General features: G+C 40.2%; 1 protein-coding gene across 2 annotated transcripts in view; it reads right to left on the bottom strand.

The window, feature by feature from the left end:
• Positions 1-12,936, bottom strand: part of NUBPL (NUBP iron-sulfur cluster assembly factor, mitochondrial) — a 108,831-nt gene that overhangs the window by 11,009 nt on the left and 84,886 nt on the right. Inside the window, exon 11 of one of the 2 annotated variants that reach the window (XM_080346167.1) lies at positions 9,797-9,942. The exons of the other annotated variant lie outside the window; for it this stretch is intronic. Within the exon in view, the coding sequence (XP_080202293.1) occupies positions 9,874-9,942 (69 nt within the window). The 3' untranslated portion in view covers positions 9,797-9,873. Of the gene's footprint in view, positions 1-9,796; positions 9,943-12,936 lie in introns of those variants that run through there. 2 annotated transcript variants of the gene reach the window in all.

Here is a 12,936-nt window from a genome sequence, read left to right on the forward strand (position 1 = left end):
TCAAGTTGGATAAAAGTGTTTTGCACTTCCCTGCCGTTTCCCATTTCTTCCTTAGTTTTAATTGTCCCAACCTGTGCAAATACGCCAAGCACTCCAATGCCCAGCTCCTCTGTCAATCACTCAGATCCCTATTTTGATAATGCTCCCTCCGAAATGCTGTTTAAAGCAGCAGGTCAGAGAAGGGACTTCAGGATTTGAAATTTTCCATTAATTCATATTGTGCGGAAAAATCAATACTCAGCAAGTGTAGAGATGCCCTGACAGACCATATACAGACTGTGCAGCTTGATAATTATAATTTCTTTAGTAGGTATGCCATGCATATGAGGAGGTATATCATGCATAAAAGCATATTGGAAACAGAGAGGTTATATCTTGCTCATCAAAGCTCCAAGCCACAAGAAGCAGGCTTGAAACACAAATCCAAGTGGTAAAAATGTAAGCTCTAACTAACCATATCTCAGTATGGAAAAAGAAAACTGAAACAGCCATCAGAAAAAATCTGGATGACAGGACTGTTCCAGGCTAAGGTCATCATGCTAATGCAAAATCATAAAGCAAAACTCAGTACTGGCTTTGAATCTTTAAATTATTCACAGCCAACAGTGCCCTTCCAGAGTTGGGTTCCCTGTTCAGCATTTCACTGTCTCATTGCATTGCAAAGATGTTTTCCATGACCTTTGCAGCTTCGCCTTTTGTGCACCACCTGGTATCTTGATGTAAAATATAGATATCTACAGCAGATAAAAAGAGAAAAAAACCCTTGAACTCCAAACTATTTTCTGACTTCTCTAAAAAGAAAAAAACCTCAAACATAAATTCTTAATGCTTTTTACAAAAAGTAATCACTTATTAAGCAGCATGTGCTTATTAATAAATTACTAGGCAACCAGATGCAGAAGTCACTTTCAATGTGTTGTTAAAGCTGTTTATGCTAATAAGCAGAAGCATTTTTAGATGTTTATTTGCATGGGGAAAACACTAGAATAAGGCCATGCCAAGCAGTTTTGAAATAGAAGTTGATAGTTACCGGCTGCTCTTAAAGAATATCTGGTAGTGTTTCTTCATACACACTCAAGATGACCCTTTCCTCTTTAGAAGTGATTTCCACTCACCATTTCCCAAAACAATGGCTTGGCAGTCCCCTATTCTATAAAAATGCATTTCTGTCCTCACATGAGTCATATCTAGACAGGTGAATCCATATAAATTATACCATTTTAATAGAACAATTATTTTAATTGTTCTGTGAAAACAATACTAAATCACAAACTTTTTTCTTCGTTTATTGTCTCTGGCATAACAGGAAGAGTTATGGTGGTGAGGAGAAAGAAAAGTGTTCCCATCTAAAGGAATAGGAAAATTGAATTCTTCAAAAATTTTGAGGTAGGGCCTTCGTTTCGTTATTTTAGCCCAGGAGCACAGGCATTTAGCATGGACGTTTATAGTCAGCTCTACATGCAAAGTAAATATGAAGCACACAGGTTATAGGTGGAGTGTTATTAGGCACAATACATAAATAAACATACCAAGTATTGTGTCCTTATACAAAAGTAGCTACACAAATGCCTTATTGTTGTATGAATGCTGAAATTACAGGCAGAGAGGAATCCGGACTGAAAAAAGCTTCCAAATTGTTTTGATAGTGCGGTTTGCATCCCTTCCTCGGGACAGGTTTACATCTCTTCACAGGCATTCAGTTAGTTCAGACCTGTTTGTTCCCTGGAGCAGGGATTCTTTTGTGTGCCAAATTTGAGTACGTGGGTATTTTCTGTAGAAATACTATACCTTATTGGTATGCAGGCATCAAGTATTCAGGATGCAAATGAAAATGATATCTTTGTACAAACTGTTGTATCGGAGACTGAGATAATTCCATTCCTTCTGTGTATTTTTTTAACATTACGAAATTGGGCTAAAGCCCAATTTTTCTCTTCCTGGTGACAGCTACCTAATCCAAGCTGTGATCTATGCCATCTCCTTGTGTTTTTTAGCAATATACCAGAGTGGATTCCTCAGATGACACATCTAGCAAGTTTCCTTGACTCTCCTGTTAACATCTGTGACAAATCTATTTGTTCTGTAGATCTCGGGGGAAGATTCCAGGGGCATCTGATCAAGCCATCTCAAAACTAGACAAAGCAACCCAGAGTTTGCAAAGCAAATATCTTCTCAGAACATGCTGTGGTCCTTTACCCAGCCACACCAACTGTGCTTTGAAAAGGGGGAGAATTGCTCCCTTTTCTTCTTTGAAATCTCAATACTTGCATAAGCTGGGTCAAAATATCATTGTTATAAAGGTAAGTTGCAGCATATCTTGAAACATGAATTGTACACTTTTAGAAGAGAACATCACAAAAACGTAGTCACAATCAATTAGCTGGATTTGGAAGCAATTATATGTGGTGTACATCCTATCATTATATATTTAGCAAACGATCTGAAGTGATTGCACACCTATTTATTTTTGTCAAAGCCTTTGAAATTCATGCACATAATAGGAACTGCAGAAATTATTTTAACAATGACCCAGTATACGACAGACAAAGATCTGGAATAAAAATCCTTATAAAATAAGCTGTGATTCTTTCCCATTTGAAAATCAAAGACTTAATATTACCAATTCTGTTTTGAAAAGGTAAAAAAAAGTGTGTACATATTTTCGAAGAATAAATAAATGTATTGAAAAAAACTTCTTTTAACACATCGTATGGGTACGCATTAAATATGAAATTACCAAGGAACAAACGTTTCTTGGTATCTGTCATTAAGCCAAGAAAAACGGTGCTTTCTGGTGAAGAACTAAATTAATGGAATCAGCCTCAAATTACTATACCGCTTAGATTGGTGCATTCTAAGTCTTCAACCAAATGTTGCTGCCAGCTCCTAAATCTCCTGCTATTTAGAACTTATACCTAAGATTTAGCTCAATGTTCTCTGTTGAATAACAGTAATTTAAAGAAAGCAGGAGAAGGCAAGAAGCAGGTAGCTTATTTCTGGGCTTATTTTTTAAACAGTGAAAGACAAAAGGAAAGTCAATGAAAAAAAGTCACAAACTTTTGGAGGGGAAATTTTTTTATGAAAAGAAGTGTTAATTTTTCTGTATCAGTTTCTTTGTAGATGCAGTTTACAGGTTGTATGTGGTTAGTTGCAAATAAGCTTTTCAGCAAATTTCAAACAAATTTAATGTGATTTTTTACATCCTATTCCTAACAAAGATAATTAGATAATTGCAAGATAAACAGCTGTGCGTTGTTTCATGCTTTTACAGCCACTTAAAGAAACAAGTGGATGGAGCACAAGGACTATGCAATGGTACTGCAAAAGTGTTTGCACAGAGCTGCTGAAGAGTTTAGCACCGTGACTTTACTCTGATGTTAAAAAGGTGACTCTACATGATACAACAGCTAAACATAGTTGTGATCTGTAAGCTCTTTGCAATGCAGAATGAACCTTAGGGGTAAAAAAAACCTGCCACCAAGCCGCTTATTTTCTTTTAGATTAGTAAAGGCTGTTGTTTCATCCCAAAACAGAACAGTGAGATTCAAGTTATGAGAAGAAACATCCCCTTGTTTGGGGAAGTTATGGCAGGAAGGGTGATTCTCACAGCCGTGAGAAAAATAAGTGATGCTTCTCTTTGGAAGAGAGGGCCTAGGTCAAATTTCTAAATTGGAGGATTATTGCCTTAGTTACACATGTGAGAGCTTCCCTATGCAACCACAAATCTTTACCCCTTCTGCTCTCCCTCTTCCTTGTCTCCTAGTGAAAACCGCACTTCTACAGGACCTTTTTTCTTTAAACAAACCCTGCAGTTAGTTTGCAAACACAGACTTGTGTGCATCTCTATTGCTTGTATCTCCATGCAGTCCCGGCACGTGCCTCTGCACACAGAGCTTCGTCCCTTGCTGAGAACTGTCACCGCCTGCTCCTTCCATCGGTGCGGCCCCCGAGCACACGTCGCAAGGAACGAGCAGGCAGTGCTGTGCAGGGTGTAAAAGGGATCTGTAGCACCTGGATTTGATTTACAACCACGAAAGTGTGAAATCCATTAGGAAGCAGCAGGAATGGGCTGCACCCTCATCGGGGGCTCTACGAGATGAGCCACGCTCAGCCCATCACGGAGCCCCAGGGCTGGTAGCCCGTTCCCACAGCCTCCTCTGTCTCCCAAGGGGTTCACTTGCTTGGGAAAATTTCTCATACTGATAAATGTTAGGAAAAGCACCTTCCTTTTATAGTTCTCCCAGTGAGAACTGCGAGAATGTAGGCTGATTTTCCTCTTTCCAGAGGGAGCCAGTGTTTTGAGCCCCCGTAACACAAGGAAGGGGTTTGGTCCGGGGCATGTAATACAAACACCAACATTTCACACAATGTTTTGCGTCTCTTTAGCACGACTGTCAGGATCACCGCATCAGACTGTGATGGACCGGCATGCTGCCAGGACCCCGGTGCAGAGCAGCACTGTGCAACGCTTGCTTTGCATGACGCTGAGCAAGTCAACAGCACAGCACAACAGAAACAACAGCGTTGGTAATCGCACCAAATAGTGCCCTTAGGCTGAAATCTGGATCGGGCTGCAGAACGGGTGGCCCCCATAAAGAGATGCTAGTCTGCAGATGACTGCTAACTGCTAGAAAACGCTTAAACTGCATCTAAGCCTCTGAAAGCAGCGTGATTTTCTGCTGTTGTCAGATCACTTGACGTTGCTTACACCAAAACAACAGCTGAGGAAAACATGACAAATGCTGGTAATGAGCAGTTAATACAAGCTCCAGGATGAATTAGCTTTGACTGTATTTCTACTCTTACGGGATCATCGTTTCACAAGAGTATCTTCCAATGCAGCTCGTTAAAAGAGCAGGAATGCCCAAAACTCCCTCAGGAGAAGCAAGGCTTGAAGTGAGCCCAGTGGAGGTTTCCTGGGAGAGAGGATGGATCAGCACGACTTGTGCACCGTGTGCCCCCCCCATGCATCAGCAGAGCTGGGGGTCTCAGACCAGAGGTCACTCGATTTTTGGACCACCTGCCAAACTAAAGTCTCAGGTGTCTTATAGAATAAAATCCCTGGAGGTCAGCATTCAGCAATTTCAAGGGTTTAATCAAATTGTTTGTGTACAGTAATGCCAATAAATTGATCTCAATCAAAACGCAATGATTCTCTTGAAGACTAAGGCATTCACTGCCAGGGAACTTCACGGCTGCCAGTCTTGTCAAGCAGTAACTGGCCTCCTACAGACAGTGATACAGTTCTACACAACATATCACAGGAGTGAAGTTAATTCTTTTTTACAACTAGGGATTAGTAGTCTCAATATTTCAAATTTACAGAGAAGTCACTACTCTTAGAGCTTGGCTTTGAGATGCAAGCAATTCCTTACCTTCTCTGTGCTTCAATGCAAACAACAAATCATCCTCTTTGCATTTTAATTTGACCACCTCTCCATGGATGCCAGGCTCTATTATTTCATATCTTAGTGGCACTAAGCTAGAGAGCAGAGGTTACAGAAAATATGCATTTCATATGTCCCAGCAGAAACCATAAAACCGTATCTCATAAACAGCTTCCTAAGTTTAATTTCTTAGTTAAACATATCAAACACTGCCACTTAAAAAAAAAAAAAAAGCAACAAACAGTTCTCTTAAAAGATTACGAATAACACACTTTCAAAAGAACTTGGAGAACAATAAAAGCATTAGGTATAAAAGTCTTCACATTTTGCTCTAAGTATTGCTTGACAAGCACATGTTAGAATAGTAAAGGTTTTTTTCAAAACATACAATTACTCAAACAGAAACCAATTGTGTGTGTTCCTTCTCCTAGTTTTGCAGCTGAGCCGCAGTGGAAATCAGAAGATGTACTGCATGCAATGAGTGAAAGCACAATGGGACATTTTCATACAATATAGAGGGGGGGAAATAATGATCTGTTTTACAAAGTGATGCGATAAGTAACAGTACTAAAATCACCAGTGAGCAGCGTGCTAACAGGCAACCAGAGTATGATGATGCAAAAAAATATCAGGACATATTCAACCTAATTGAAAGAATAATATGCAAGACAGGTACTGATGAAATGTGCACAGAGAGCCCAGTTACTTTTTAAAATTACAGTAACCCAAATAGTAAATATAGAGTTTATCAAAGCCATGTGACTTAAAACTGCTAATTTACAATGCTGCAAAAGGGGTCATCTTTGTCAAAAGGCCAGAAAAACAGTAGAGAGCTTCCAGCTTTCCTCCATGTTTCCATCCTTACTAGTTTCACGTGCAGACCTAACCTGGGAAGGCTATTTCCTCACAGCGTTTTATTGACCCTCAGTTGTCTCTGTGTCCCAACAGGCCCCACTAAGTCCTTCCTGACGAAGAGGAGAGCGGACAGCTCTGCCATTGCCACAGTCCCCAGTGCCCAGCAGAGCTCTTCCCAAAGCGGTGGAGTGAGGGGGCTCAGGTGTCATTCCTGGAGGGGCATTCTCAGTGCAGGATTTTACCTTGTGGATGGGTAGCACTTCAGAATTGCAGGGCCACCCATTGCCTACAAATAACACGGCATTACTCAAACAGAGAGTAAATCAAAGCAACAATCATGACCCATCACAACTGCCAGGAGCAGCCAGGTGCAATTTAAGAACATGGTTCCCAAGTATTCATATTACACACAGCAACTGTCCTTCTACAAACAGAACACCAGCTACTAACAAATATTGACCAGTGCCAGCCTCAGCAGGGATATTGTACAGTCCGATAAGAAGTGCTGATACATTACGGAGTAAATAGATCCATTTTCCTGGGGAGAGTTGATGGCAATGTGAAGAATAAACATTTCCATGAGTCATTTTCCATGTTAGGGACAGGTGAATATTCAGGCTAAAGGTTCAACGCAGTCATGGTTTGGGGTGTGACTTTTCTCAATAGCAAATCACAGAATGAGTTTGTATTTCAGTCTGGAAGCAGAAACTTTTGTGGCACTATCTGAAGGCTGCTGGCTCCTCCAGTCAGTGCGTGCACACGCTGCATCAGAAATCTGCGTTCAGCAGATACTTGTCATGATCCTTAACTGGGACAATTAACTCATGTGCTTCTCAACTGTCTTGTGCATTTTACCTGCCACAGTTCACTATTGTTCCTATGCAAATGAAGATAAGGTTAAATAAAGACATTCATATAAAAAAACCACCCAACCAACCAACCAAAAAACAAAGCTTCATGTTGCTTTTGTGTTTGTCTTCTCAAGATCTGATTAGTGCCCAGTTAGAAGAGTTCCAATCCAACTACTGAAAATAATGTTTAATTGGTACCTCATCTTATGGTGACTGTAATTCCTGAAAACTAAACAGAAAATAAAGAACAACCCCACCATTCATCATTTTGTTTTGAAGAAAATTATATAATCTCACTTCAAAGCAGGACATTTCCTCTTGGAGCTCCCATACATAAATCTTTTTATCTTTATCTGACCAATTGACAGCAGTGAAGCGCCAGAAATGTGAAACACTTTGTATAGAAAAAATGATGAAACTCCAGGTTACTTTCAGCGCTGACACAGTAATTCAGTAAGGTATTCAAAATGATTCCTTGGTTGTTGGTGTCACGAAAAATACTTCACAGCGATTATATATCCTGCTATTGTCTTCAACTTCGTCTCCTGTGGTAAAGACAGCTACAACGCTGGTTTGATACACAGCCACCCTGGGATGACACATCATCTGTGGTAAAATAGGCCAACCAAGAACTGAGACATCCCATTTCTCAAGTAACGTTCTGTGGCAACTGTTTTCAGCTACTCACTTGTAAATGCATTTCTCAATAGCTTCCCTAACATGCAGAAATTGTGTCAGAAATGAAAACTCCTGATGATCTGCAGAGATCTGATGTTTCTGTTCTGCCAACCCTTCTGAAGCACCAGGACCAGCACGTCCCCGGGTGCTGAGCACCCCAGGTCACATCTTCCCCAGCTGCACATTTCTGGCAGAAGTGGGACAGATACATTCCCATTTTTATTTCTGAAAGTATAACTGCTTTATTTCCTTCCATTAGGAAAAGACATTTACAAACTAATAAGGCATCCCCCGCTTTGCCCTGACCCATCTCCCTTCACTAAAAATGTAATTCTGCTTGTATTTTTGCTGTGCCAAACCAATTCCTGTTGCTTCCTGGCATGAGGTCATTCCAGGCAATGCTGGTACATCATCTCTCTTCCCTCCTGTCACCTGCTACTGCAGATTCATGTACAGGATTCAGCACACAGGCACCGACAGTGAATAACATTTAACTTTTCTGAGTCATGTTCTCAGTGAAAATGGCAGACCTTTCCAGCCACTGGAAAGCAATCCATTTCAACAGAGCTTGTCCAAACGTCTTCATTACTACTGCTTTCTTAGAAACAACACTTAAGTGTAAAAATGGGAATATTTTCAGTAAATTACTCTTAGCACGTACTGTTCTCCATGTTTGTGAGCTCTAAACTCTTAATAATTAAAAGGCATTTTATCAGCAGTTTCATTTTGTATTAGTGAAGATACTTTTCCCATCAGGGTAACAAAACCAACAACATTCACTGAGACAGCAATTACCATTTCCTATATTAAGCCAACAGGGAAGAAGGCATTGAGCATCAAACAGCCCTGTCATTTCTTTCTCTAGAGGAAAAATTTTCTAGATGTGTTACCAATAGTCAAGAAAAACTGCTTTAGAAAGAGAGTTTTATTTATACTGTAGAGAAATTCAGCCAAAAGTGAAGTAGCACTGTTTGTGTTAATAAGAAATGCATTTGTAAAACACAGGTTTATAAAAAAAGTGCAAACAAGCAACAAAAATTCACAGGCTTTCTAAAAGCTTAGGATAGCAAGGCATTACAAAAGAGATGCCAGTAGTGCTGGCACTCACGAATAAATGTGGATTTATTAGATCAAGTTTCCAAAGACTGGATGCTTACGAGGTGCATTTTCCCAGACTTTTAACACGTGTTTTAAAAAGTAACTCTCCAAAATAGCCATTGGGTCCTATTATCCTGCAGGAGGAAGTGGGGAGTGTGAACCCCAACCTCCCCGACTCCATCTGAAATGTAATTAATTAGAAGCCTCAAGGTATCGCAGGCAAAAGCCTGTTTATATGGAAATTCCTCCTCTAAAGAGAGACACTAGAAAGTTCCTGATTCAGCAGATAAAACAACATGTAAACTCATCCTGGCCTGTCTGACCAGCCTGGAGACGCATCTCACGCGCCCCCAAAAGCCGACGGCGGAGCGGGGAAGCGTTCGGGCTCCTGAACTTTTGTTCATTTCAACAGTTTTCCTTAATGAGATGAAAAAATATTTGCAACATTTACACACTGGAGGAACACTCCAAAGTTAAAACTATCCAATACGGGCTTGGCTTAATAAGGTAGTTTCTCACTCCATTTATTTCTCCCAAATATGCAGCCAAACTGGGCTTTAAAAATACATTATAGTATTTCTTCAATATTAATTGCAAAAAAAAGAAGAAAAATCCCTGAAAGCAAAAAGGAGAAAGTACACATAAGTACCACTAAAAAGTCATTATAATAAACAAGCTACCGCATTTCAGAAAAGTAACCAGAACTTCGTATTCTTAAAATAGACCTTGTTTAGAACAGGAAGCATTCATGGTGGAGGCAAGTGTGGGGAGTCTCCTGCTTTTCTCCCATAGAAAACACAAAACCTCTGGATCACAGGAAATAACACAAGTTTTAGAAAATCCCAGTGGTATGAGTGAAAACACTTCAAATAAATCTGTAAGCCCTCAAAACCATGTTAAAGAACAACAGATGTTCTTCCCCCACTAGCTTGTTCGAAGACTCACATCCTCCCTAGGAGAAGTCATTTATTTGCATTGATTAAAGTGGGTATTCAGATCCAGCCTCATACAAATGGAGAAACTGAGAGCAATAGGCACATAAAGAATGACAAGCTGTGTCTGTCCTCTTCTTGCTGGAAAAAAAAAAAGGCCTGCCTGAATACATGAAGATAATGGAAAAATACAGACCTTTGAATATACCTTTTCTTCAGACCCAATATTTTTATAATGCAAAACAGAACCCACAAAAAGAGATAAGTCTTAAATTTAAGCTGAAAACTATTTTCAAGAAGATTTTTTTCTTTTGCTGTGTTTTTGTGATATGTGGCTGACATACCCGTGCCTTAGTTGATAGGCTGCCAAAATAAAATATAATCATCTTTATAACTCCTGTCATTATAAGTCAATTCTGAAATTAAATCAGCAATTCAGATTCATCTCATTGCCAAGCATCCTTTAAGCAGGAGCCTTTTCCCCAACCATCTCCGCTAGAAGCAATCCTGTTACATAAAAATGACGAGAACAATATAGGCCCAGATGTGACCATGAGAAACTAAAATGACACACGGGTATGAAGGTCCAAAAGCAGAACCTCCCAGCCTTTTCCCAAGTCTGTAAGCAGCTACAATGCCAGACACTACCCTAAGAATTGATTATTTAGTTACAGACTCATTAGGTAAAAACCATCAATAAAGCTGGGAGCAAGGATCAAACTCCAGCCCAAGTCATTAGGCTAAAAATAATTAGCTGTGATTAGGACTACGTTTCTTGTGCCTTCCACAAGCAATATAGCTTTATCAGAAGTGATGAATGCTTCTTGACAGTTCTTAGCAAGGTCTAAGCCAGGCAGCCAAGGTCCTCTCCTAAGTTTAGGAACTTTGGCTTTGAATCTTCTCAGCCAAAGCCAAGCATAGAACAAGTTTCTTGCATGTTGGGCAAATAGTGCAAATCTTGTGGAAAAATAAGCATGGGGAACCTACCCCACACCAACGACACCCAGAAAGACAGGAGCAGTGTCTGTGACTTGGGTACCCCAGTACAGAGCTCACACACCAGTCTCAGGGCTGGGGATGCTCTGACAGCAGCTTTGCACAGCTGAAGTAAGTACCAAAATCCCCTTTATCTTGTCACACAGCATCTCCAGTGCCTTGGCCTTTGCAAATGAGCTCTGCAGCCCACAGAGACTCTCACAGTTCTTTAATCTTTCACCTGAGGAACAGAAGGGGTTTGCTTCCTTGTTGCTCTCCTGCTGTTACTCTCCCACAAATATTCTTGCACCTGCAAGCCCAGTATTATGAGAGCAGAGTCTCTGGGTACCTGGAGATAATCCCGCTGTCATGAGATTCACCCCTTCTTTACTCCCTTCTCCCTCCCACTTCATTGCAGCCTTTGTTTTACATTAGGGGAGAACAATAACAGCCTGAACAAAGTTAACCGACAAAGCAGTATGCAGCTCCTGACCTGGATCAGAGCCTGCCATCATCAGTACAACTGCATCCCCAGCGGGGAAAACCCAGTAGGGAGTGTGAGTAGGTCCAGGTGGAAACCATGTACTTACTAAGGGACAGATATAATGGAGGGATTCACGTGCTGCACTGGATCCAAGTGAGTCCAACTACTTCGAAGAAAGTTCAGAATTGCAGGGTTTTTTTAATGCACTGAAGAGGACCTGCTTCTGTTGGTTTTCCTCTGGTTAATGTTATTTCATCACCGTGATCACCAATCAGAACAACTGAAATGGGTTCTCGCTTAAAACTCAAACTGAATTAGTAAAGAAAAACTGATTTGCAAACTACATTTCTCTCATTGCTTCAAGTAACAATTAAAAAAATTGCTGTTATTGTGAGAACTTTAACACTGGAAGGAATGCACAGACCATAGTCTCAGTGGCTCAATGGTGCACAATGACTTAAACATGGCAGTAAAAATTTTGTAGCAAAATACTTCACTGACAAATAATTTAATATTGAGTTTGATTAAAACCCAAACATGTGAAAGCCAGGAAATGCACGGTGTTAACACAGAGCCCACGTGCTCCTCACCCAAGCAACAAGAGGAACTATCTGCAAACACAACAACTGTGGTCAGTATACAAAGGGCCGTGTCGTGAAAGCAAAAATAACTCTGACCGTGATGCAAGGTGATCTTGAGAATCTTGATCTTAACCTACACAGGAGGTACCTGGGACTGATATTCACCTGTGTCCCTACTCCTGCCTGCTTGGCCTGGCACCTCCCCAGCCTTCCTCTTTTTTTCTCATCCTCTGTGGGATTTCGCAGCGTGTAACTGCAGCTTAAAAGTGCTACAGACTTTAATAATCCTGTGCTGGAAACCCATGATCACAGTAATTTTGTAGTAAGTCTCCGTTGCTCCTGAGCAAAGAGCATCTACCCATACAGCACAGGAAAGCCAGGTCCTACTGTTAGGATTAGCATTTTTAGAAAAAATGTACTAGCACACTAGGAAATATCAGAGAGATGAAAGTAAAATATTGGAGTTGAAAAGAGCAAACAACACTGTGTGTCAAGTCTATAATCTGTGTTTATAAACTGTGGTGAAATGCCACTGTCTCCTGCCAAACCTCCAACTGATCCCACCACCCTCAACTTGTATCCGTGATTTTATGAATGATGATTTCACATCTTGTATGTTGACTAGAATTCATTAACATGTATTTAACAGTGTATTGTATAATAAAAAGATATGCATATGTGAGTGTGTGTTTCTATAACATTAAGCAGCAATAGTGCTGTGTCAATGCTCTTCAGTGCCTTGCAGGAAAGCACGGCTGTGAAACACGTACTTTTTCACTCATGAGAAGAAGGAAAGCAAAGCAAAGTCCTACCTGCTCTGTACAATTATGGATATTCTTTTAAATGACTGATAATTTTCAGTCAATAAATCAGGTTTCACCCACTATATTGTGCAATCCTTCCACAAAAACATTAATTAATTCTGAATTTTCAGACTGGCTTAGAAACTATATTTAATCATTATAACCAGTTTCTTGATAAAAGCATTTGAAATAGTTCTGCGGGTGAAAGATTCAACAGAGCAAAACCACAGTACTTAATTAAAAGGAAAAAAAAAGTAAGAAGTAAAAATAACAGGACATTTGAAAGCAAACT

This window comes from Nesoenas mayeri (genome assembly GCF_963082525.1).
Source record: "Nesoenas mayeri genome assembly, chromosome: 5".
Taxonomy (NCBI): Eukaryota; Metazoa; Chordata; class Aves; order Columbiformes; family Columbidae; genus Nesoenas; species Nesoenas mayeri.